The 24,585-nt window shown below is 43.8% G+C and overlaps 1 protein-coding gene across 4 annotated transcripts in view; it reads left to right on the top strand.

Annotated features, from left to right (window-relative positions):
* Positions 1–2,152: 2,152 nt before the first annotated feature.
* The window catches only part of MYH10 (myosin heavy chain 10), a 148,454-nt gene continuing 126,021 nt past the window's right edge, over positions 2,153–24,585 (top strand). For all 4 annotated transcript variants that reach the window (XM_050919218.1, XM_050919217.1, XM_050919216.1 and 1 more), the window contains exons 1-2: positions 2,153–2,255; positions 5,433–5,807. In XM_050919218.1, coding sequence (XP_050775175.1) covers positions 5,463–5,807 — 345 coding nt within the window. In that variant the 5' untranslated portion in view covers positions 2,153–2,255; positions 5,433–5,462. The remainder of the gene's footprint in view (positions 2,256–5,432; positions 5,808–24,585) is intronic.

Raw genomic sequence — 24,585 nt, 5'->3', positions numbered from 1 at the left:
AACGTCTGTGTGCGAAGCAGCTCTGACTCAGCAATTCTGATTCCAGCAGCCTGTATGTCACACCACTACCATACTCTGGCATCCACCAACCTTGGTCACACCTGGCAAGGTGATCCCATTACCCTCTAGTCCCGAATCATCCCCAAACTGTCTGCTCTGCAATGTCCAGCCCTCTCCTGGAGCATTCAGAGAGATAATATGGTTAGTTTGTTCCTTTAAAGCTACCCAGAAGCTTGCCATATTAACTGGAGTTACCATTCACTTTAAATCAAACACATCATTGGGTTGTTTTAGAGTAAAAGTAAAACAAGTTTTAGAGTAAAAGTAAAACAGAAGGAGATTTTAAATGAATTGAGGTACCAAGGATAGAGTTAGAAATGGTTACAAGCAACTAAAAGTGACAAATGCTTCCTAGAGGCTGACTTAACAAAACAAGCTACAGTCTTTGTTCAAGTTAGTCTCTTTACCAATCTACCTTCCAGCAAGAGAGTTGACCACTCTTCTGGTCTGGATCTCCCACGAAGTCCAAAGTTTGGATTCCTTTGTCCTCTTGGTGAAAGGTAACTTGGGGTTATTTGCCCCTCTCTTTTCTAGTCCAGTGAACTTTTGACATGGATTTTGTGGAAGGTTACTGCCCAAAGCTCTGAGGAAGGCGACATGGAGTCTGGTGGTGAAGGAAGTTCCATGCTGGTTTTTTCCCTGCTGGCGTTTGCTAAAATGCAAACTAATCTGTTTCCTTTTTTCCTGTTGCCATCATATTTTCTTTCCCCTTTATATAGAAGATACCTATTTTGGCTCCTTCGTCTGTTTATAGTCTCCAGGATATAATATCAGCGTATCCATAATTTTATCTAGAGTTCTTATAAACATTTCACAGTGACAGCAATGACCAATTTCAAATGATTTATTACCAGTCATCTTTTAAATATCATGACACCAGTGTGTGATGTGTAGTGAGTCTGTCAGGCCTGATAAGAGTTGCTGACACAGAGTTGTGAATCACAAATAGATCTGTCTCACAGAGGATTAAGCTGAATACATTTACATGAGAAGTTGGGGACACTGTGCACACTTACCATGCAGGATGTGACTGTGCATGAATATACTAGTGGTTTCATGCATGCAGTTCTATGCCGTGTGGGGTGAGGAGGATAGAAGAGGGTGTTGCATGCAATTCCTTGGTGGGGGAGCAACAGTATGCTGGTAATTGCAGGGAGCGGGGATAGTATGGGTATAGCATGCAGCTCCCTGCAAGGGGGTGAGGATAGGGGTTATGGCATAAAGTTCTCAGCACAGAATGGGGATAAAGGGTATTGCATGCAGTTCCTTGGAGGGGCTGGGGACGGAGAGTGTTGCTTGCAGTTCCATGCAGGGAGTGGCAGTGTTGCATGCAGTTCCCTGCATGGGGGGTGGGGATGGGGGGTGTTCTATGCAATTCCTTGCAGAGATGGGGGGAAATTGGGGGTGTTCCATGAAGTTCCCTGCAGAGGGTGGGGATAGGGGATGTTCCATGCAATTCCCTGCAGAGGCAGGGATAGGGCATGTTCCATTCAGTTCCCTGCGCGCCGCGGAAAGAGAGAATTGGGGACGTTCCTTGCAGAAGGCGGGGATAAGAGATGTTGAATGCAGTTCCCTGCAGGGGGTGGAGATGGGGGCGGGGAAGAAAGGATTGGGGATGTTCCCTGCAGTTCCCTGCAGAGGGCGGGGATAAACGGTGTTTCATTCGGTTCCCTGGAGGGGGCGGGGACAATGCCCCCCCCGTAGACAGACAGCGCTGAGCCCCTTGCCCCAGCCTCATGCATTGCAACCCCTCTCACACTGCTCTGAAGCTTTTTGCCCAGGAAACCAGCGCACCCTACCCTGCTGGCGCGGCGTAGGTGGATTTCTGCGGCCCACCGATGTGGCTGATAGGCGTGAAGCCCACCATTGGGTGTGGAGTTTTGCCTTGATAGGCAGGTAGAACAGTGGGGCGGGGCCAGGAAGGAGGCGGGATTTGGATGGTAGCTTGTGGAGGTTGCTATGGCCTTTCGGAGATGGGTTGCGAAGCGAGCCAATGGGCGTACGTACTTCTTTGGATGGACATGAAAGATAGCCAATGGGTGATGCTGTAGAGCTGGTGGGCGGGCCTTGTCCGGGGGTAGCGGGAGGGGGTCGCGCGGTGGCGCTAAAGGAGCCCCGAGGAGGGGGTGCAGTGGGGGAGTGTGCCGAGGAGTCGGGCGGGAGGCTCCAGCTCCGGGGATACGGAGCGTCTGCAGGTGAGGGACCGTGCCCGGGGGCTTCGGTTAGCGGGGTCGGACTGCCCGTCCCCTCATTGTCCGGGGCTTGGCGGAGTAGGGCGAGGGGGTGCGGCCCCTGTGTGGGGGTGTCTGTGCCCCCCTCCCCTCAGTGTGGGAGGCGGGGTGCAGCCCCGATCTACGCCGGGTATAGGGGCGGGGGGCGTAGAGCCCCCCCGGATTTGGAGGAGGGGGTGTGTGAAGAACCGGGGGCGGGGAGCTCCCGCCCGCCCGGCTTTGTGGCGGGTGCGGCCCCCCGGCTCTTGCCCGCCTGCGGGGTGGGCGTGCGGCTGAGCCTGGGCTCGCTGTGGGGAGGGGGCGGCGGTGGCCCGCGAGACAAAGACCCTGCCTGCTCCTTGCAGCCCACTTTGGTCGGCGCGGAGCTGCCTTAGGTTAACAGCCTCCCCCTTCACCGGCCCCTGTTTGGCGGGGTGGGGGCTGCACCCCCGTGCGGGTGTCTCGTCTCCCCACCCCCCGCTCCTCCTCCTGAGCACTGTGCTGAGGCTCCTGTCCGTATCGATCACACAAAGGTGGCCATTTTCCCTATCTCCTCCCTTCTGCAGCCTTGACTAGTGGCTTGCCAGCCTGCCAGAGGCACGGAGGGAGTCGCTGCTGAAAGGAGAGGGCTGCGGTGGTGGCAGTGTCTGATTTGAGGCTGAGGAGGCCCTTTTGGGGGGTGGGGGCCCGTTCTGCGGGTGGGGCCAGATGCTTGCGTTGTGATGCACCAGTGTCTTAGATTATGTTCCTCCCTCTTTTTGGGGGGGGGGTGTGTATGTGGGGAGGGGGGCATGGATGGATGGATGGAGGGTGGGTGGGGGGAAGCGGCCAGCAGGCCTTAGTGCTGTTAAATGGGATCCAAACACCAAGTGATTGGCAAGATGCAATGCTGTGAACATGCGAGGCCATAGAGTGGGTGGAGTGTTTTGTCCGCAACCCCAAAGAAAATGGTCCAAGTCTGAAGCTTGCTCTTTTGTCCTTTAGTATCCGGGCTAGTTAAAAACTGCAGCCTGCTGCCTTATCACTTCATTCTGAAGCCATTGTTTGATTAACGCTTAAATCAGAAAAGTAGCTTGAACTGTGAAATTGACTCTTGCTGGCTTTAGCGTTATATTTATGAAAAATAATATATCTCTAGGTAGTGAATGAGTCTGTTCTTACAAATTCCTGCCCTTGGAAATGCCAGGGCTCCACTGAATGATGCCACTCCCCACCTCTGCTGGTGCTCCTCACTTTTATTTTTTTAACCTTTTGTTTAGAACTGTAATTTGCGGGGGATTATGTACTAGCATCTTCATTGTGAGAGCTGGAGTTCTGCATGGTGAAATGGTATAATTATGAATGTGTATTTTAATCTATCTTCTCCCTAAATAATACTGTCTAGCAAAAAGCCCTCATTAAGGTAAAGCACAATATATCTGGCTTCGGTAGGGGTATCCTTTTTGTGACCCAGTTACTCGGGACAATGCCAGGTTGCTGCATCTGTGCATTGAGGATAGAAAATGAAAAATGACCATTAATGGTCTGTACTCTTAATATGTAATACACAGATTTGATTCTTAGTATGAACTAGTTCATATACTCTTTGGGAGTAAATCTAATGCTTTAACTTCTAGCCCTTAATTTTACTAATAAACAATTTTTGTTATTGTATTAATTTGATTAGGTAATAGAGTTCCAGAACCACTCAAGTTTTCACTAAAAAACAAGCATGTGAAACATACTGATGCAGATTATAAATGATACATTTGTATGGAAGGCAACTTGCCAGTCAGACTTCTTGACAGAGAGAGAGAGAGAGAGAGAGAGAGTGCCTCACACTGGATGGAAGCTAGGTTTTATAATATGAAGATACCTGTAGCATCAAGTCATAATCTAGAATTACAAAGATGACTAGCTTTTTGGATTTGGACGGAAGGCTCTGCAAGTAACTAGCACTCTGAATGGTTTAGTAACTTGTTATTCCTAGCTGAGGTAAAGAATCAGATAGAGCTCGTGCAGTCATTTGGAGTCACCTCTAACTCTTCTTTTCTTCTCCATGGATTTTTTTTCTCTCAGAAGCTTCTTCCAATAAATTTAGCTGCTATTGCTGTAGTCAATTCTTGATCTGATGATGCAGAATTAAGTCATTCTGTAGTAAATGTAGCAGATTGCTTCACAGCCCTCTGGTGGATTGAATGACCTCATGCTTGCTTTGCATTAGTTGTGTTGAACAATTTACATCTACAGCATGTCAGTGTGATAGACATTAGTATTGTACTTAAGTACTTAATTGAATGCTCACTTGAGGGTGGATGAGTTGTAAGACTTCCATCTGAATGCATACTATAGTATAAAAAACTGTGTATTGGAAGCATTTAAAACATAATAGCACCTACTGTTTGCAGCTGGAATTGATGGAAAGTAAAACCATGATAAATCTGATATGCTTTCAGAAAGAATACAGCGAGTGGCTATATAATGTGTAAAACCCTAAAACATATTAAGTTCTTATCTCTGAAGGAAAACTCTTTTGGTAATCAGTGGTTTTTAGTCTAACTTACCTGATCTCACTGCTCAGTTTTGTTTGCATGACTTAATGAGAACCAGCTATGTGCTGCACAGAAAAAATAAAGTGGTGCTTTCCTTTGACTACTATTTCAGTACTCTTTACAGTACCTCTTGGCAAACCTGCATTAAATCTGGTGTTTCCTTTATACTTCACTGGTTTTGCACAGCAGTGTACATCATAGGGCTGTTGTGAAGAGACATACACTAAAGAATGTAAAGTGTTTTCAGATCTACTGGTAAAAAGTATTATACAAAAACTAGGTATTATTATTTTATTATTATTATTATCCTTGCTTTGCAGTCTTGGTATGTACAGTAGAAAGAGACCCCTGCGCTATTCCCATCCTATACAAATGTGTCTTCCCTAATGCTCTATTTATGAAGGTGATTTTTAACTTGTATACAGCAATACCCTTTTAGATAGAGTATGACTTTGTTTAAACTACCATCATAAGTAGCATCAGGATTCATTTATATAGGTAGTTTCCCTAGTAGGTATCCAATTTAATATGCTGATTAGCCGCTTTTTATATGTTAAATGGTTTAGCTATGAAATTATTGCAAACTGTGTACAGTGCCAGTGACTGACATACCTTTTCTCCATCTAACAAGGTGAATGCTAGTGGACACCTCCTAATTACAATGGCGCAGAGGTCTGGACAGGAAGATCCAGAGAGGTATCTCTTTGTGGATAGGGCTGTAATCTACAACCCTGCTACCCAGGCTGACTGGACTGCTAAAAAACTGGTATGGATTCCTTCTGAGCGCCATGGCTTCGAGGCAGCCAGCATCAAGGAGGAAAGAGGAGATGAAGTGTTGGTTGAACTGGCAGAAAATGGAAAGAAAGCAATGGTCAACAAAGATGATATTCAGAAGATGAATCCCCCCAAGTTCTCTAAAGTGGAAGATATGGCGGAATTAACCTGCTTAAATGAAGCCTCTGTATTGCATAATTTGAAGGACCGATACTACTCTGGACTCATTTATGTAAGTATTAGCCATTAAATTCTCCTGTATGGGAAATTTAATAAGGCTGCTAATTTAGACTGAATTAATCAGCTGCTTCATTTGTTTAAAAACTGAAAAGGAGGAGGTGGGTATAGAAAACCTAAAGTGTAACTTTTTCCTGTCTGAGGATGCTTGGGACAGGGACTATTAGCTACTTTATGTATTGATTAGCATGTGCTACCATAGTACAAAGAATAATTTTTGTATATATTTTGTATACAATAATTAAAATAGTGCTGTAAGCATTAGCTAGCTATAATTAAGGGCCACTTAACGATAGAATGTCAAATGGCCATCTTGATGTTTTAGCTCATACTATCTAGTTAAAGCATTTGCCTTGGACATGCTTAACTGACAAGTGGACAGCATCAACTGGTTAGTTTGAACTGACTAGAAAGCTTTTATAATCTTAATGTCAACAAATTGCCATTGTTTAATATAGTACATGAATGAGCAGATAACTTGCTTTAACTTAGCTAGCTGTACATTAATGAAGGTAATGAGAGGTTATCATATCTTCAAATAATATAGTTGGAAAGTGGTGGGAATTTGTAATCTCTTTTTTTGGAATCTTGTATCAACATAGTGAGCCAGGAAAGAATGTATTCTGGGCTTAAAATAAACCAATAGATAAAGTTCTCTTCTCAATGCATTGGAAATAGAAAATGAAACGTTTAACTTGTCACCATCTTCCTCTGGAATTAGAAATTGCAAAGCTGTTGCTGCCTCTTGATGAAATAAAACAGGGTCATTGTTGATTGAAGGTCTGTCATACAGTAAGAGTGGCTCCTTGCCATCTCTCTTCTCTTGGCAAATGAATTACTCTGACTCAGCAAGCGACTGTGTCATCAATATCTACGACTAGGTTCTTTGTCTTAAAAGAAATGGCAACATCTGCCTAAATATTTGACTCAGTATGGTAAACATTTGTTCCAAAGAATTAAACTCAATCTCTTCAATTTCTCGGGTGTACATTGAGTAGGTTAGCTATAGGACATATTGTCTACTCAGTTACTATGAATGCTTAAAGAGGAGGGTTTTTTCTCAGTCTAGTCATTGCTAATATGTTGATATATTTCTTTATTTAGTGGCTCCCTCACACGATTTACTTGTATTCATTTGTAAATTGTCTACACTAAAATCACCAGTCTTCAGCAGAAGGAAGACCTTAAGAAAAATAGCTCAGTGAAACTTACTCTTGGAATGCCTCACATTAGTTGGATGCTTAGGATTAGGATGGAAAAACTAAAACTGAGTGTAGACAAGTTTGAGAACTAAATGCTTAGTTTATGTATTGTCTGTCCACAGTATCATCTAAATGTCAAAGCAAACTCTAGTGTGAATGTTCAGACCTCAAATATAGATATGAGCTGCTTATGAGGATAAAGCTGAGAACTTGTCACTTTCTTGTTTAAATAGATGTTGCAGTGATGTGAAACACTGTAATTGTGCACTGAATTAAAAATAACACTTCTCTATGTAAACCCAACTATTAAACGAAATCATATGTAACTTGTTTTTGGTTGCTATACCTATGCTTCATCTACGTCCAAAAAAGGTGCTTTCTTGTCTTTTCAATAATCTAATCTAACCATTGATGCTGACTCTAAAACTGGTGTGAAATTCCCAGGGTACAGCCTGGGCTGTTGAACAGTGATGTCCCCTTAACTCTAGCCTGGAGTGCTTTTTACACTGCTTTGCTGTGAACAGCCACCACTCTGGTCCTGCTCATACAGAGGCACTAGCATCTAAAATCACTCCCAGCTTAATACATGAATGCTCTCCCAACCACTCATGAATTGCATATGGGGGTGACACCTGCAAGTTCTTAGTCCCACCCTGGACCCCAGAAATGCGTGTCTTGTACTGCACAGTATCCTTCTGGATAGTACAAATTAATAGTCCATTTCAACGAAGAAAAATGATTATGCACCAACCTTGCTGTCTTAAGTGGAGTTTCCCAAACACTTCAGTCTGAACACACACTGGATTACATAAAACAAGCTTATTAACTACAGAAAGATGTATTTTAAGTGAATCTGAGTGATAAGGCAAAAGTTATAATTGGTTACAAAAGAAATAGCTTACATTTTTATCTTTCTAATTCCTAAACTTTAGCAAGCTAACAAGATTTAAAGCAAGCATCTTTTACCATAGGCTGGATTTCCTTTCAGTCAGGGGCCACCCCACCCCACGGTTCAGAGTCCTTCAGGTGTTTTGTTGATGTCATGAGCAGAGAGATGGGAGGAGAAGAGGTGAAGTCAAGTGTCTTGCTCCCCCTTTAACTTAATTTCTTATGCTAAAAGAAACCTCCTTGCTGAGTCATGGTGACACACAGTCTGTTGTGAATGTGAGGTTTAAAATGTTCCTGTGATGTGACGTCACTCTCACTCACTCATGCCCGTCACCCCATTCGGGGTATGGGCCGCCAACAACAGATCTCCAGAGTCCTCTATCCTGGGCCATTCGTTCTAACTGGTTCCAGGTATAGCCCATTTTTTTGCTATCAGCCTGAAGGTCACGTTGCCAGGTGTTTCTTGGATGGCCTCTTTTCCGCTTGCCTTGGGGGTTCCACTTGTTTATACCTTCCTATTGCTGAAAAATGGCTGCATAAGCTGGTGATTGCTCTTTAATACTGGTTGTGGTGCTTGTGCATCTTTGTCTCGGAAAAAACTGGTTTAGACTTGCTTGTCTTGTCTTAACTTTTGAGCATGTTCTAAATAGTGATACATAGTATAATCTAATAACTTCTCATAGTGTTGCTGCACACATTTTACTAGGACAACAATATTCAGCAGACTGAGTTTTCAAATGATCTTTCACATGGCATACTTGATACAAAATTTAAATTTAAATTAATGGAGATACCCTACCTCCTAGAACTGGAAGGGACCTTGAAAGGTCATCAAGTCCAGCCCCCTGCCTCCACTAGCAGGACCAAGTACTGGTTTTTGCCCCAGATCCCTAGGTGGTCCCCTCAAGGATTGAACTCACAACCCTGGGTTTAGCAGGCCAATGCTCAAACCACTGAGCTATCCCTCCCCCATATCATAGTCTTATAAAAGTAGTGACCATAATACTATAGCTAGGGCCCTGCAAAATTTACAGACATGAAAATGAGTCTGACCATAAGATCTGGTCTCTTGTGTGCTTTTATCCACTACTATATAGATGTCACAGGGGAGACCAGCATTTCTCAAACTGGGAGCCCTGAACCAAAAGGGAGTTGTGGGGGTGGGGGGGCCACAAGGTTATTTTAAGGGGGTCATGGTATTGCCACCCTTACTTTTTGTGCTGCTGTCTTCAGAGCTGGGTGGCCAGAGAGAGGTGGCTGCTGACTGAGGACCCAGCTCTGGATACAGCAGCCTAGAGGTAAGGGTGGCAATACCCTATACCATGCCATCCTTACTTATGTGCTGCTGGCAGCGGCTTTGCCTTCAGAGCTGGGCTCCTACCACCATCAGCAGCAGTGCAGAAGTAAGGGTCGCTGGACCACCGCCCCTCTTCCCCTCCTAACCTTGTGATCCCCTCCTCCCCCAGCATCACAAGTCCTCTTTGGGTCCGGACCCCTACAATTACAACACTTGACATTTCAGATTTTAATAGCTGAAACAATGAAATTTGTGATTTTTTTTTTTTTTTTTTTTTTTTTTTTTTTTTTTTAAAAAAGCCTATGACTGTGAAATTGACCAGAATGGACTGTGAATTTGGGCTGCAATTAGACTGTCACAACTGGACTTTACTATCAAGACTTTAGGAGCCATATAATAATAATTCTAGAAAGATGCTGATACAGTAACTTCTTTCAATTTGGAGAGAAGAGTTGGGATCAAGATGATACTGCAGTTTCACAGAGGTGGACTGAAGGCCTGAGTTAAGAAGGGAGCCTTGCCTGAGGGATGCTCTGCTTGCCCAAGAGCAGTATTTTTGTGTTAATCTCTTAGCTGAAGTAGATTGAGTCAAACATAAGTATGCTTGCTCAAGCATTGAGTATTTACTGGAATATTGGCATAAACAGGAGCAAATGCTAGTGGTGGAGAGGAGAAGCTCAAGAACTGGATCTTGTAGAACTCCTCATAGAGGTACAGTTCTGGTGTAGAGGAAGAGCCAAACCCCAGTTGGTCAGATTAGCAGGATATCAAAGATCAGAGGCATGCCAAGAAGACACAAGATGCATTTATAGTTATGGAGGAGAAGGGGCTGCTCTGAGCTCAAAATGAATGTTCTTTTTGTGGTCAAATTGGACAGTTTCAAAAACCAGACTTCATACAAGCGCATGAGATGCATCTGTCATTTTAAACAAACATGTCAGTGTGTAATTTATGGATACGCTCACAGGAAGTAGGGGATAAAGAGCTGTCAATTGGAGTAGGTACATATAACCAGCTCCAGTCTATTTTGCTTCCTTTATAGGAAGTTGTACAGAGGGTCTGGGCCTTTGCTAATAAATAGTTTGCTTGGGGAAGCCAAGATGGTGTATGAAAGGTTAAGACTTTGAAAAGTGGCCACTAATCATTGTTAAAGGTTTTCTCTTCCTCTGGACCATCTGCTAGATGATGGAGAATACAGTATGGGTTGATAGAGAACTTTTATTTTTGTATCGTCCTAAACACTGAGGAGAGACTAAAAAAGCATGCCTATGGAGTGGGAGAGGTGCTCATAGTTTCATTTGGGAAAAGGGAATTGCTTTCAAGGATATAATATGAGCTGCTTTTCCTCTATGAGGCCTGGCATATGTTAGTTATGCCAGCATAACTAAGAATGCTAGGAGTTGAGTGTGTGTGGGGGGGGAGGGGGTGGGAATTGTGAGGCAGCCCACCAGATAAGAGTGGAGCACCCAGATCAGCAGAAAAGAGCAGCAGGAGCTGAGGATCCCTGGACCTGATCTGTGACTAGCAAGCTTCTGCTCTCTTCTCCCTCACCTCTGCTTTTAAAGAAATTGCTTGACTACAGACCTTCCTTTGGTATTCCACACTTCCACTTCAGAGGAGAAATAGCTTTGTCATCTCCTCCCAGAATTGATACCAGCTGCACAGTTTCTTCTGTGGCATTTGGTTAAAATGTGGGTGTAACTGAAACTCTAATGTAGCCAGATATGTTGACTCACTCAATCTCCTCGAGCTGGATTTCTATATTCAAACTTCCCCATCCATGAAAGTACGATTACTAGATCTTAAGAGTCAAATCTTCTTCTTTCACCGTATCCCACCTAGCTTTGAGTACAGCCTTCTAGGAATCTGGGCCATCTGGCTATTCTTTAGCTCTGTCCTCCAGTAAGAACAGGTTTGGGGCTTCCCTTCCAGCCAAATGGTCTTCCATTTTATAGTAACTGTCTTTTCTTTTCTGTTTTGTGGGGTTAACCTCTTCCTCACCTGTACTTTGGGGATGGATTTTTCCCACTTTCTTTGCTCTTCCAGGGACTCTGCTGCACTTCCTTATCCAGGGAAGTGCTCTTAATGGTCCTTCTGATCCTTTGGTGTGGTCCCCTATGGTGCAGCACCATGGAGACCTTTCAAAGGCCCTTAGCTCCCTTTCAGTGTTGGCTGACTATCTGGTTCTGCAGTTTTAGATCAAATGGGTTGCCTGTCACTCTTGTATCCTCATTTTCTTTGCTGCAAATAGTTGATCTTGTGCCTGTCCTGCTTCTCAGTGTGGTGGTTCTCTAGGACCTGTGCTTATGCTTACCAGGAAGAGTATTATTCTTGGTGGGCACTGTACAGATAGAAGATCCCCCAGCCTGAAAGGATTTCTGATTTGAACAAGTTTCTTGTTTGGAACTCCTCCAAGCTCCAGAATACTGCCCTACCCTTGCAGTATGGCTTGCTCACACACATTCTTGAGCCCTTAAACAGTAGTGTACCTCTCAGTCCCTGCACATATTTTCAAGATGCCACCCTAGAAATAGAACCCGCTTATCGAGTGTCTAGTTGTCCTCAAGTCACAGCATTTGGTAACATGTAGCTTCTGACAAGAATTATGTTGTGGGGGTGGGGTCTTCAAAATAGTGTCTCATGGATTTTGTTACTGTTCTGTTTGTGTGTTGTTTTTTTGTTTGTTTAACAGTAAAGTGAATGTTTCCCTTGGGTGTGGGGTGGGGTTTGATATTTGAATAATAAGTGTAAGGATTAATGGTCAGAACATGTTTCTTGCCATGCCTAAGAAGTTAGACTTTGTCCTTTGCTCAGAGTGCTATGTAGTATTTTAGGCCAGAAGATGTTAGAGGAAAAGTTTATTGAAAGCAGAAATGTGAAACAATCTGATTTGAGGGGATGGGGAGAGAGGGAGGCAAAGGTGGCAGGTAGCTTTAAGGATCTGACTTGGATCAGAATGTTAAGGGTAGATGAAGGAGAAATAATAAGTGTTATGAAGTAGGGGAAGATATATTGTGAATGAGCATGATTCTACATGCAGTGGCAAAGCAGATAATTCCTCATAACTGACTACTGGTAGTTTCTACCAAAGAAGAAACTAGTATCAGTAAACTAGAGTGGAATCCTCTGTGTGGTCTGATTGTTCCTGATATTGGAGTGGATGTAGAATACATAGTCCTACCTTTTTAGACATATCTAGTTATGTATGGAGTTGTACAACTGGCTCTTACACAGAGGTGATGTTAACTGCTTCTGCAAGCCTTATGGATTTTAATGGCCTATTCTGATTAAAGGCAGAGATCATTGCAGGATAAATGATGTGGAGAGAGTACCTTAAGTGAAGGAAGGATTGAGAGCAACTTTGGCGAGTTTAGTTCATCAAGCAGTTCAGCAACCAGATGGGTTAAAATAATTGAGTATTCAGACACAGGTAAGGAGTAGCAGATGTGGTTGAGATGAGGACAGGTGAGGCTGCTCTTGACTAAACTAAGAGTTAGGACAATGGATAACATCAGACTGGAGAAGCTAGGCCTCAAAAACATCTGCTAGGTAACTTGGGGCTTGTCCACATGACAAAATAGTGCTGTTATAACTTGAGGCATGAATTTAAACAGCTATAGTTAAATTTAGTGTAAAAGGCAGTGTCGACATGTTTGTTTCAATTTAGCTTAAGTCAGTTAAGAACAGAGTTAACTAAAATAAGCCAGTCACTTTATTTTTATTTTTAACAAAGTAAGAATGTCCACACATTTAAACCAGAAAGAGTTTGGCAATTTAAAAATTTAAGTTCCACCAGTGAAATTTTCTAGTGTTGACAAGCCCTTAATTTGTCTCTGGTGCCCAGTGTAGGTGGTGGGAATATTTGAAGTATTAGTGTAGTCTACTGATGTGGTGTTTTAAGGGAACTAAAATGAAAAAAACGGGGGGGGGGGGGAATCTTTACAGCAGTTACTGGGCTGAGGATCCCACTCAGTTACTGGGCTGAGGATGCAGAGAACTTGAACAGTGTCTGAAGCAAGCATAAATATATCTTGGAAAATGAGCAGTTGGAAAACCTGTAGGAAGTCTTCTGAAGTTCCTTCAGGCTGAGGCTTATAAGATCAGCCAAAATCATATCCACTTTCAAGGAAAGGTATCACAAGGAAGAGGGGTTTCTGTAGCTGAATGAGTATGATAGGAACCTAAAAAAATCGCCGTACAACTAGTGTAAGTTTGGAGAAGAGAAAATACCAACCACATTGGATAAGTTACAGTATCATTTGGAGAGGTGGTCTAACCTTTTGTAGCGGTACCTGGCTCAACATTCTACTTTAGTGACAGAAAGGCCTTTTATGCTTAAAAGGCAACTGCTGTGGCAAAGTAAATGGCAGGGTGTGCCTCTTAACCAGAGAACTTTGTTTTACTTGTTTCCATTCTGCTAGCTACTATGCAAACTACCTCAACATTGAAAAGACACATGTGAAACCTCTCACATCTTGTCAAAGAGCATGCCTGCCCTGTAGCATCCACTTCTGACCAGCATGCTGCTGCTGAGGCCTGCCTCAGTTTCCCCTTCACTTAGCATCCTTTAGAGTCAACACAGTCCAGATAGTCAAAACATTTCTCTTCTGGGGTCCAATTTATTAAGTCTTAGTCTTTCAAAATAGAATTCAAACCTGCAGTCTTCCTCACAGTTTTATCTGGGTTCAGCCCCACCTCCCTGAGGGTCTGTCTTTCTACTTTCTGCCAAACTCCAAACAAGAGGTTCTGAATCTCCATAGGCATTCCCTCTGCTAACTCAGGGCCTTTCAGGATCCTTTTTAATCCCTGAAATGTCTGCAGACATCTGCCAACAACTACTTGGAGCTTTCCCACTTCATAAACCCAGGTGCTTTCCCTTCAGCCCAGTTGGGCAGCAGGTAATCAGTCCAGATGCACTGGATCCCACTCCCTCTTAGAGGCCAATCATTTGACACCTTTTATTGAAGAGTTGAGGATAAATGTTGAGTTTTTTGTCAGCAGATTTTATGATTACTCAAGCCAGCTTGTTTAGTATATTATAAATCTTCAAATTCAACTAAGGCTCTTTAAATACCATTTTATAAAAATGTGCTATAAAGTGTATGTTGAGGCAGAAGCCTGGATTCCACCCTTTGGGTTGCAATGTACAAATTAGTTGACACTTTAGAAGCTTGGTTACCAATAAAACATAATCAAATCTTGAGTTATAACTTTTTCAGTCTCTGGCTATGTCTATGGTAGGGAATATTTTTGTAAGATTCCCTACTGGTTCACAGGACTCTGGTTTCTTGCATTTTTATCCCCATATTTAATTAAACTTGCTGAAAAATTTGACTGTGGCTTTTGAAAAAAGCTTGGTCACAGAAGCTTGCATTAGGGCTCCCACCAGAAACAGTGGATATCTTTTTGTAAGAATCTGAAGTTCAGATATTGCCAAAGGGTGAAAAGTTATACAGTCTCAGCTTTATATACTTGAGGACAACAGACAGTGATGAGAGGGATTCTGTAAACTTCATAGTTTTTTCTTAAAGCTATGGTAAGTTGGTATCCTCTGACACCCGACAAGAAGTGCACTATCAAAATATGAACTCCCACACTCTAGGGTAATGATATAATGAACTCTGTACTTGGTCACAGATTATTTAGATAGTACCTCTTTATTGGCAAGCTTGCTATTTGAAACATAATACAGTTTCCAACTAATTCTGTGCCAGGAACCTGAGTGCTACATTATTGGATAGTTTATCATTTAGTAATTTGGATTTTGCTATACTGCTGGCTGAAGCCTTGTAAGCATCTGGAAGCATTCAGGCTCCACAATTAGTGTCCTGAAGGAGACTTTTGTATAACAAACTTCTGTCACAGCTCTGCTTTAATGTTTTGTCTCTGGAGCCTTGCCAAGATAGTGCATTCCTCATTTCCTTTGACTGGTACTGCCCACATCCTTTCCAGCAAAACAGAATGTTGTGCTGCCCAAACAAGTGCCCTGTTTTGAAATTGAAAATTTAATATTTGTGAAAAGCTGAAAGTTTTTTTAATCATATAACAGAATACATGCACATACTTTAAATTTATTATAGTAGGAGCTGCAGCTCCTGCTAAAACTCAAGGTTTCTTAATAGTTTTTCATTATAACCCCCTTTATCAATTGAATATAACTGGCTGAAATTTTCAGTGTGTGATCTTTGTGCTACATTGAGTGTTCTGAAAGCTTGAACAGAAATGTTTCATCTGTGGAGAACTAGAAGAAAGGATAAAATACTTCCCATTACAGAGATCCTGTGTTTAGCAGTCAGTTTCCCCAACTCAGGCAATTTGGACTACAGAAATTAATAACAGGAATAGTGCTAACCAATAGAAAGTAAGTTTCTGTTGAAACTTGTCTTTGATTTGATGGCCTTTTATGTGGTCCAGAAACCAAGCTCTGTACCCCACAAAAATCATGTTGCCCTCACTGTTGCAAAGAGAAACACCCAAATGTAAAGAGTGGAAACTTTAGTTTTTGCAGATGGAACACAGTAGGCCCAAGCTCTTGTTTGCCCATTCCTTTTACTGGGGTGTTCCTTCTTCAGTCTGATGATACAAATGTTGGCGTCCACGTTTTAACACTGTCATGCTGGTCACTTTTAAACTCCATTTAATGTGTCTGGGTTTGTGCAATAAACTGTCTTTTTCACACGTTCAGTTTGGGTGCCAAACTGTCCCCTGACCTATTGCTGAAACCTCTTGCTTCTTCCTCCCCTCCTTTTCCGACAAATTCTATAATGTAATTATACATTTCACTGCAATATTTTGCAGTACTCTAAAAATGAGGCAATATAAAATTGACCTTGGAAGTACAGTATCCCTCTATCTGATATCTCCTTCAGTCATATTTGATTCAGTAAGAGCTGTTTTGGGGGGGGGGGGGAATTCTAGACTGTACAGAGCCTACATTCTGCTGCAATAGATGTCATGGAATCCAGTGTTCTTGCTGCGGAACATACGTGCAATTTACTACAGACTACATGGCGGTCTGTGTTATGACTTTCTGAAGATCATTTGCTGTGCATGCATAGTGTATCTTGCAGTATTTCCAAAACTATTCAGTTCAAGAATGCTGCACATGTAAGAGGCCATTTTAGCTGGATTGGGAATAGTGTGCTGGAAATGACAGGTTCACGAGGGCTGCTGCACACTGGTTTGCAGGAAGAGGCCTCTTTAGTTGGCCATCAGAGCTTGTAATAAAACTTATCTTAACACTGAGAGCATATCAGTAATTTAACCCCATTTTAAACTTTTGTCTGGTCATTTCCTTCATTGGAAATGAAGATTAACAAAAACTTGAACATCAGTAACATAAAACAAGCCAAACCCATCAAAATTCAGTTGGTAAAGTTAGGTAATCCACAATACTAGTCTCCTGAAGACATTAGTCTCTGGACTCAATCCCAAATCTCTTCCTCAGAGCCCTCCTGGATTCAGACTACTTCCCTCACACCATTGCTGAATTTAGTCAGAATACCTCTTAGGCCTGGTCTACACTATGTGTTTAAACTGATTTTAGCAGCGTTAAACCGATTTAACGGTGCACCCGTCCACACTATGAGGCCCTTTATATCGCTATAAAGGGCTCTTTAAATTGGTTTCTATACTCCTCCCCAACAAGAGGAGTAGCGCTAAAATCGGTATTACCATATCGGATTAGGGTTAGTGTGGCCGCAAATCGACGGTATTGGCCTCCGGGTGGTATCCCACAGTGCACCACTGTGACAGGTAAACAGGAAAAGCCCCGCAAACTTTTGAATTACATTTCCTGTTTGCCCAGCGTGGAGCTCTGATCAGCACGGGTGACGATGCAGTCCCAAATCCAAAAAGAGCTCCAGCATGGACCGTACGGGAAATACTGGATCTGATCGCTGTATGGGGAGACAAATCTGTTCTATCAGAGCTCCGTTACAGAAGACAAAATGCCAAAGCATTTGGAAAAAATCTCCAGGCTACACAGTGCTGCGTGACAAGCGTAACGGAAAGCCAAAGAATCAAATGGACGCTCATGGAGGGAGGGAGGGGGTACTGAGGACTCCAGCTATCCCACAGTCCGCAGCAGTCTCCAAAAAATATTTACATTCTTGGCTGAGCTCCCAATGCCTGTAGGTTCAAACACATTGTCCGGTGTGGTTCAGGGTATAGCTCGACAATTTACTCTCTTCGCCCCCATGTGAAAGAAAAGGGAAAAATCGTTTAACTACTTTCAGTGTCACCCTGTGTCTACTGAATGCTGGTGGTAGACACGATGCTTCAGCAGTGAAGAGCAGTATCTGCTCCTCTCCCCTTCCCAGTGGCAGATGGTGCAGTAGGACTGCTAGCCGTCCTTGTCATCAGCCCATGAGTGCTCCTGGCTGGCCTCAGGTGAGGCTGGCCAAGGGCACCTGGGTAAAAATAGGAATGATTCCTGGTCATTCCCAGTAGATGGTACAGAACGGCTGGTAACAGTCATCATAGCAACTAGGGGCTGAACTCCATCAGCCCCCTCCCTTTCCTGTGTAAAGAAAAGATTCTGTACTGCCTGGACTGTCATAGCAGCGGGATGCTGGGCTCCTCTCCCCCGCACCGCTTAATGTTCTGCCTGGACTGTCATAGCAGCGGGAGGCTGCCTCCCCCTCATTTTATCTGACTAACAAGTCAGTGTTTCTTATTCCTGCATTCTTTATAACTTCATGACACAAATGGGGGGACACTGCCACAGTAGCCCAGGAAGGTTGGGGAGGAGGGAGGCAACGAGTGGGGTTGTTGCAGAGGCAACCCCCGTGAATTGCATGTAGCTCATCATTTCTGTGGGATCTGACATGGAGCAGCTGTGCTCTCTGATACACTGGTTCTCTAGTACATTTGCCCCATATTCTAGGCAGGACTGACTCTATTTTTAGATACCATAAAGGAGGGATTGACTTGGGGAGTCATTCCCATTTTTGCCTTTGCGCCCCCGGCCGACCTCAGCCAGGGGCACCCATGATAGCAGCAGATAGTACAGAACAACAGATAACCATCATCTCATTTCCAATTTACAATGGCAGCAGATGGTACAGAACGACTGTTAACCTTCTCTGCTATCGTGCAAAATCAAGTGAATGGTGCTGTGTAGTGCTGCAGTATCGCCTCTGTCAGCGGCATCAGGTAGACATACGGTGACGGTGGTTTTAAAAAAAAAAAAAGCTGAATGAGCTCCATGGTTGCTGTGCTATGGCGTCTGCCAGGGTAATCCAGGGAAAAAGGGCGCGAAATGATTGTCTGCCGTTCCTTTCCCAGAGGAAGGAATGAGTGATGACATTTACCCAGAACCACCCGCGACAATGATTTTTGCCCCATCAGGCACTGGGATCTCAACCCAGTATTCCAATGGGCGGGGGAGACTGCGGGAACTATGGGATAGCTACGGAATAGCTACCCACAGTGCAACGCTCTGGAAATCGACGCTAGCCTCGGACCATGGACGCACACACCGAATTCATGTGCTTAGTGTGGCCGCGTGCACTCAACTTCATGCAATCTGTTTTACAAAACTGGTTTATGTAAAATCAGAATAATCCCGTAGTGTAGACGTACCCTTAGTATCCACTCCTTTCCCTCAGCCTGTCCTGCTACGTACCAAATTAGCTGCCCTGCATTAACCTTTTTCTGGCCCATCTTCTAACTGTGGACTAGGCAACCTCCACAAGGTTCAGGGAATGCTGATGAGGGGATGTGTGATTGTTTGTTTGTTTATATAATCAAATCCTTTAATATCAATCAAAGTTAGTATATATACCAATATTTAACTTTTGTATATTGGAGGAAGCCAACATAAGCTGCCTGTCCAAGGCAGGAAAAAAAGAACAAGGGTCTCGGATAACTAGTTCTTCACAAACAGGTAAGAGACCATACTAGAAGCATTCTTGTGGATGACCCACCTCCAACTCCTTACGGAGCTCTCACAAACTAGTGTATTTAGGGAGTGGATTCCCAGCTTGCAGACACATGAAAATAAAAAAAAACAAACAGCTTCTGGGGGGGATAAGTGTCCTTCTCTAGGGAGCAGACAATGGTTGTTGGGAGTTGCTGATGAGAAGCTGTTCTCACGGACCCTGACCTCCAGGGGTTTGGAGTAAAGAGTGAACTGCCTAGGGTCTCTGCGAAGAGATGACAATCCTCTGAGTAAGATAGTCCTGTGCATAGACTTGAAAATTCTTTATGCTTTGTTCCAACTATGGTAAATATTTGGAGAAGGCTGTCTGGTCACTAATTACTAAGGCTCTGTTTGTCACGGATATTTTTAGTAAAAGTCACAGGTCATGAGCAATAATGAAAAATTCACAGAAGCCCATGACCTGTCCTTGACTCTTACTAAAAATACCCATGACAAAATGGGTAGACTGGGGAGAGGGGGAGAAGGGCTGGGAGCTCTAGGGTACCCCTTCGCTGGCAGCTAGGAGCTGCCAGGAGTCCCCCGCAGCCAGGAGTGGTGGTGGGGAGCTGTGGGACTCCCTCTTGTTGCACACGGTGGCCAGGAGCCCCAGCAGCTCCCTGACTCTGTAGGTGGCAGGGGATTCTGCAGCTCCCAGCTGACTGAAGTCACAGAGGTTTTTGGCAGTCAGATTCCGTGACTTCCATGACTAAATCACAGCCTTACTAATTACTGCTTGTTATAGCACCCAAAAGGAAGAATTGCAGGTACCTAACCTAGTCTGCCCTGCTGAGAAATCACTAAGTATACGGAGTGCAGTAGTCCAGGATCTGGTCTTGAGTGAAAGAGTTGTGTGATTCCACCCCAGGGAGGTAGACAACTTTTGTACTGGTGCCCCCATTCACATAGCAAGCCTCTGAATGCAACCCCCCCCTTTATAAACTAAAAACACATTTAAATATATTTAACACTATTATAAATGTTGGAGGCAAAGCAGGGATTGGGGTGGAGGCTGACAGCTTGCAATCCCCCCATGTAATAACCTTGTGACCCCCTTGGGGTCCTGACCCCCAGTTTGAGAATCTCTGCCTTAGAGCCACGTCAGAGAATGGGTTAGAGGTCCAGCAAGCCCTGTAATTAACCAGATAAATCTAAGAAAACACTTTCAAGGGTTATAATTATGCAAAAAGTCCTGTTTTTTGTGTTGAATGAAGAAGACTGCAGTCGCCCTGTGAGAGTGGAGCCTCAAACAGTTAAGTTTTAGAGACCCTATCCAGGTGATCATGAGGTCAGTCTAGTCTAGGTTTTTAAGCAGGGCCAATGGTTAACGAAACCCTTCCGGTTGAAGGGGCTATGAAGCAGAGGCCCTGTGTTAGACCGGGCTGGAGCAGTTTTCAATGTGCCGTTCTTACCATTTGTTCCCTTCCTAGGAACATGCAGAGCAGTCAAAGACCTGTAATAAGACTTAAAATGTATGCATCTGTAGCACTAGCAAGTAACATTGCTGTAGGTCAGGGGACAGCAACCTTTTCAGAAGTGGTGTGCCGAGTCTTCATTTATTCACTTTAAATTAAGGTTTCGCGTGCTGGTAATGCATTTTAACGTTGTTTAGGTTTCTCTCTATAAGTCTATATATAATATAACTAAACTACTGTTGTAGGTAAAGTAAACAAGGTTTTCAAAATGTTTGAGAAGCTTAATTTAAAATTTAAATTAAAATGCTGATCTTAAGCTGCCGGCCTGCTCAGCCTGTTCCTGGCCTGGGGTTCCGTTCACCTAGGCCGGCAGCGGGGTGAGCGGGGCCTGCAGCAGGCTGAGCTGCTCAGCCCACTGCTGGTCTGGGGTTCCATTCTCTGGCTCCTGCCAGCCAGGGTCCCGGCTGCCAGCCCTGCTCAGCCCTCTGCTAGTCTAGGGATCTGACTGCCGGCCCCTTGCCAGTTGGAGGTCCCAGGCCCCGCTCAGCCTGCTGCTGGCCTGGGGTCCTGGTCCTGCCCACATAGAGTGGGTACCTACCTTCTCCCTGGTTCTGGCCCATTCTCTTCCCCTCTCTCTCTCTCTCTCTCTCTGCACAGAGCTGAGGGTGAGGGTGCAGTGAGCACAGGGCAGGGGGTGATGGAGCAGGTTGGGGTGCAGGGTCTGGCCAGGCGCTAGAATGAGGGAGGGGTCTCAGGGTTGGGGCAGGAGGTTTGGGTGTGGAGCGCTTACCTGGGCAGCTCCCATTTGGTGCAAGGGGTTTGGCAGTGGACTGAGTGGGACCCCGGCAGGCAGGAGCATGCCATTAAAAATCAGCTTGCGTGCTACCTTCACTAGTACTTTTTATGTAGACTTTTGCAAAACTAGGCAAATATCTAGATGAGTCTATGTACCATAGGTTGCTTTTGATATAAATATGTGACTGATTCAACAGCTGTTCATATAATACTTGGTTTTTCCCCTCCACTCACTCAATACACTAAGGTGGGGGGGAAGGGTTTCTTGCAGGCCTCAAGAAATGGAGAACAGATGCTCAAATGGAAAGTATTCCCAAGCGCAGTGGTCAGTCATTGGTTGCCGACCCCTGCTGTAGGTTATCTGAGGCAGGCAGAATAGATCGGATCTGCTGTCCAAGGTCCTTCTAGAAACACAGATCCAGCTTCCTTCTAATTAACTGCTTTTCATGTAGGGCCTTGGCTACACTGTTGCTTTACAGCGCTGCAACTTTCTCGCTCAGGGGTGTGAAAAAAAACACCCCCCGAGTGCTGCAAGATACAGCGCTGTAAAGCGCTAGTGTAAATAGTGCTGCAGCGCTGGGAGTGCGGCTCCCAGCGCTGCAAGCTAAACCCCATGAGGATGTGGAGTACGTGCAGTGTTGGGAGAGCTCTCTCCCAGTGCTGGTGCTGCGACCACACTCGCACTTTGAAGTTTCAAGTGTAGCCATACCCTAAGTTACTCAGACAAGGTCCTATTTGAGTGCTCACCATTTACAAAAGAGCCTACTATCAAGACCAGGTTCAAGTACTGGCATGAATGTTGTATGGGGGTTACGACCAAAGACAAGACTTCAGATACTACTTTTGTAAAGAAATCTGTACCTCTGGGCTACCCTATTTCTTTACTTTAATGCTGAAATGTGCCTTTACTTAATTGAGAAGGTGGATTGCCTGCTTAACAGGATTCCTCTTGGAAGCAGAAAGAATTGTGCTGCGTCCCTGCAGAAAATCAAGGGTATAGACTTGAAAATTCCAGCATGTTTTCTTCATTGTCTTATGAAGAGCTCCCTGAATGGCTTTATTAATGACCTTAAACCTTCATCCTGAAGGTCTTAATGCTAGGGCAAAAACGAGGCGTACTTAGAGACTAAAGCTTATGCCCAAATACACTTGTTAGTCTCTAAGGTGCCACAAGTACGCCTCGTTGTTTTTGCTGATACAGACTAACACGGCTACCACTCTGAAATGCTAGGGCAGTGGTTCTCAACCAGGGGTACACATACCCCTGGGGGTTCACAGAGGTCTTTCGGGGGTACATAGACTCATCTAGATATTTTCCTAGTTTTGCAAAAGTCTACATAAAAAGTACTAGTGAAGTCAGTACAAACTAAAATTTCATACAGACAAAATGAGAAAGTAAGCAATTTTTCAGTAGGGGTGCTATGACTCTGTATTTTTGTCTGATTTTGTAAGCAAGTAGTCTTTTAAAATGAGGTGAAACATGGAGGTTCTAAGACAAGTCAGACTTCTGAAAGGGATACAGTAGTCTGGAAAGGTTGAGAACCACTGCGCTTGGGAATACTTTCCATTTGAGCATCTGTTCTCCATTTCTTGAGGCCTGCAAGAAACCCTTCCCCCCCACCTTAGTGTATTGAGTGAGTGGGGGGAAAACCAAGTATTATATGAACAGCTGTTGAATCAGTCACATATTTATATCAAAAGCAGTACCTATAGAATATGCAAGTCTTTGTGGTGAACGCTGTCTCTGGAATAAGAGAACTAAGCTGAATTTAATAGCTACTACTTGAGCTGAGACAGACTCTGCAGAGAAAATCATGGATAAACTTTTTAACACACTTTTTCTGGGCATTACAAGGTTGTTTTCAGGGAGTTTAACCTTTGCCTGGAGGCTGCACTTTGCTGTAGCAGATCACTAATTTTTGCTCAATCTCTCCTAGTAGGCAAAGGGAAAGACTGACTTCCTGTTCCATTTTTCCCCCTCTCCTTTCCATTTATGATACCTTTATTATTAGTTAATGAATTCAAGGCCAGATGTATTCTTATAGGCGAGAGAAATTTGTCTTGCCTTTCAAACATCCTGTCCTCGAGAGGGGTGTCGAGCATATGGCCCAGTTGATGAATTTGTGACCTTCATGACACATTCGGGTTCCTTAGAGATGCAGCTTTTGCTGCTTTAAAAAAAAAATTCTGTTTCCTCATGGTTGCAATGCAAAAAACCCTTCCATGCAGGTGTAAACAGACTCTTTCCCTATGTTTGCAGATAACCTGTTACATTCACTGTAATGGTTCTGAACTGTTCAGCTCCCTATTAATCTCATTGGAGCATCAGCTCTAAAACTCAGTGTTGACACTTCACGGTCAAAATTAACTACTGAATTGCTGAACATTCTAGTGCATGTTATGTGAGAGGATGTGAGAGTTAAGCCCTCAGGGAGATGAGAATTGAGTGGTGTTGGTGGGAAGGAAATGTAGAAGGGTGAACAGAAGACAGTCAATCATAGGAAAAGAAACAGGATTCTGGGGAAAAGAGAGCAGAAACAGAAGTAGTGGTGACTTGTGGGGAGCAGGTTTTTGTCACTGAGCAATGGAGAATTACAGTAGAGGACTGGATAATATATACTTTAGTTATTACATAAAGCCTGTTTTCTCTTTGCAAACCTCCCACCAATATCAGCTGAGGAATCTGTGGAGTCCTGAACATGGATCCTCTTCCCACAGACCATAATGAAACAATGAATCTAGCTCTCTGCACCAAATGAGTGTGAGACTTCTGTTCTGGGATGTTTAGTAACTAACTTTCCTATTTTTGTTTTTTGAAGGAAGAGGTCCTGTAGCTGGCCCTTGTTATTATGGAACTATTGATTAATTTTTACTTAGCTTGATGCAGTTTTGAAAGCAGTTACCTAGAGATGTGGCCTGGAGGAAAGCCTTAAAGGGGGATGCTCTTTGCTTTCTACACCAGGAGGAGCAACCCAGCTGTTCAGTATTTATTACTAGATCATCTTGTAGAAATCAGCAGCTAATTCACAATTTCTTCCTTAACTGAGTGAGTAGACTCTGAACCTGAACGGCTACATTTTCGTAAGTTTTGCAAGTGTGATCCAAAACACTTGTTTTTTTTTTTTTTTTTTTAAAAGCACATTTTTATCAGAGTAAAATTTTAAATCTAATCTGCTTTCTACCTTTGATGCAATTTGTGTCCAAGTTTAGTGAAAATGGAAAACAGTCACTTTGTGGTTTTTATGTACTAGTGT

The sequence above is a fragment of the Gopherus flavomarginatus genome, chromosome 12 (genome assembly GCF_025201925.1).
Source record: "Gopherus flavomarginatus isolate rGopFla2 chromosome 12, rGopFla2.mat.asm, whole genome shotgun sequence".
Taxonomy (NCBI): domain Eukaryota; kingdom Metazoa; phylum Chordata; order Testudines; family Testudinidae; genus Gopherus; species Gopherus flavomarginatus.
Note: the sequence above shows the minus strand (reverse complement) of the source record. Positions and strands in the feature narration are given on the sequence as shown.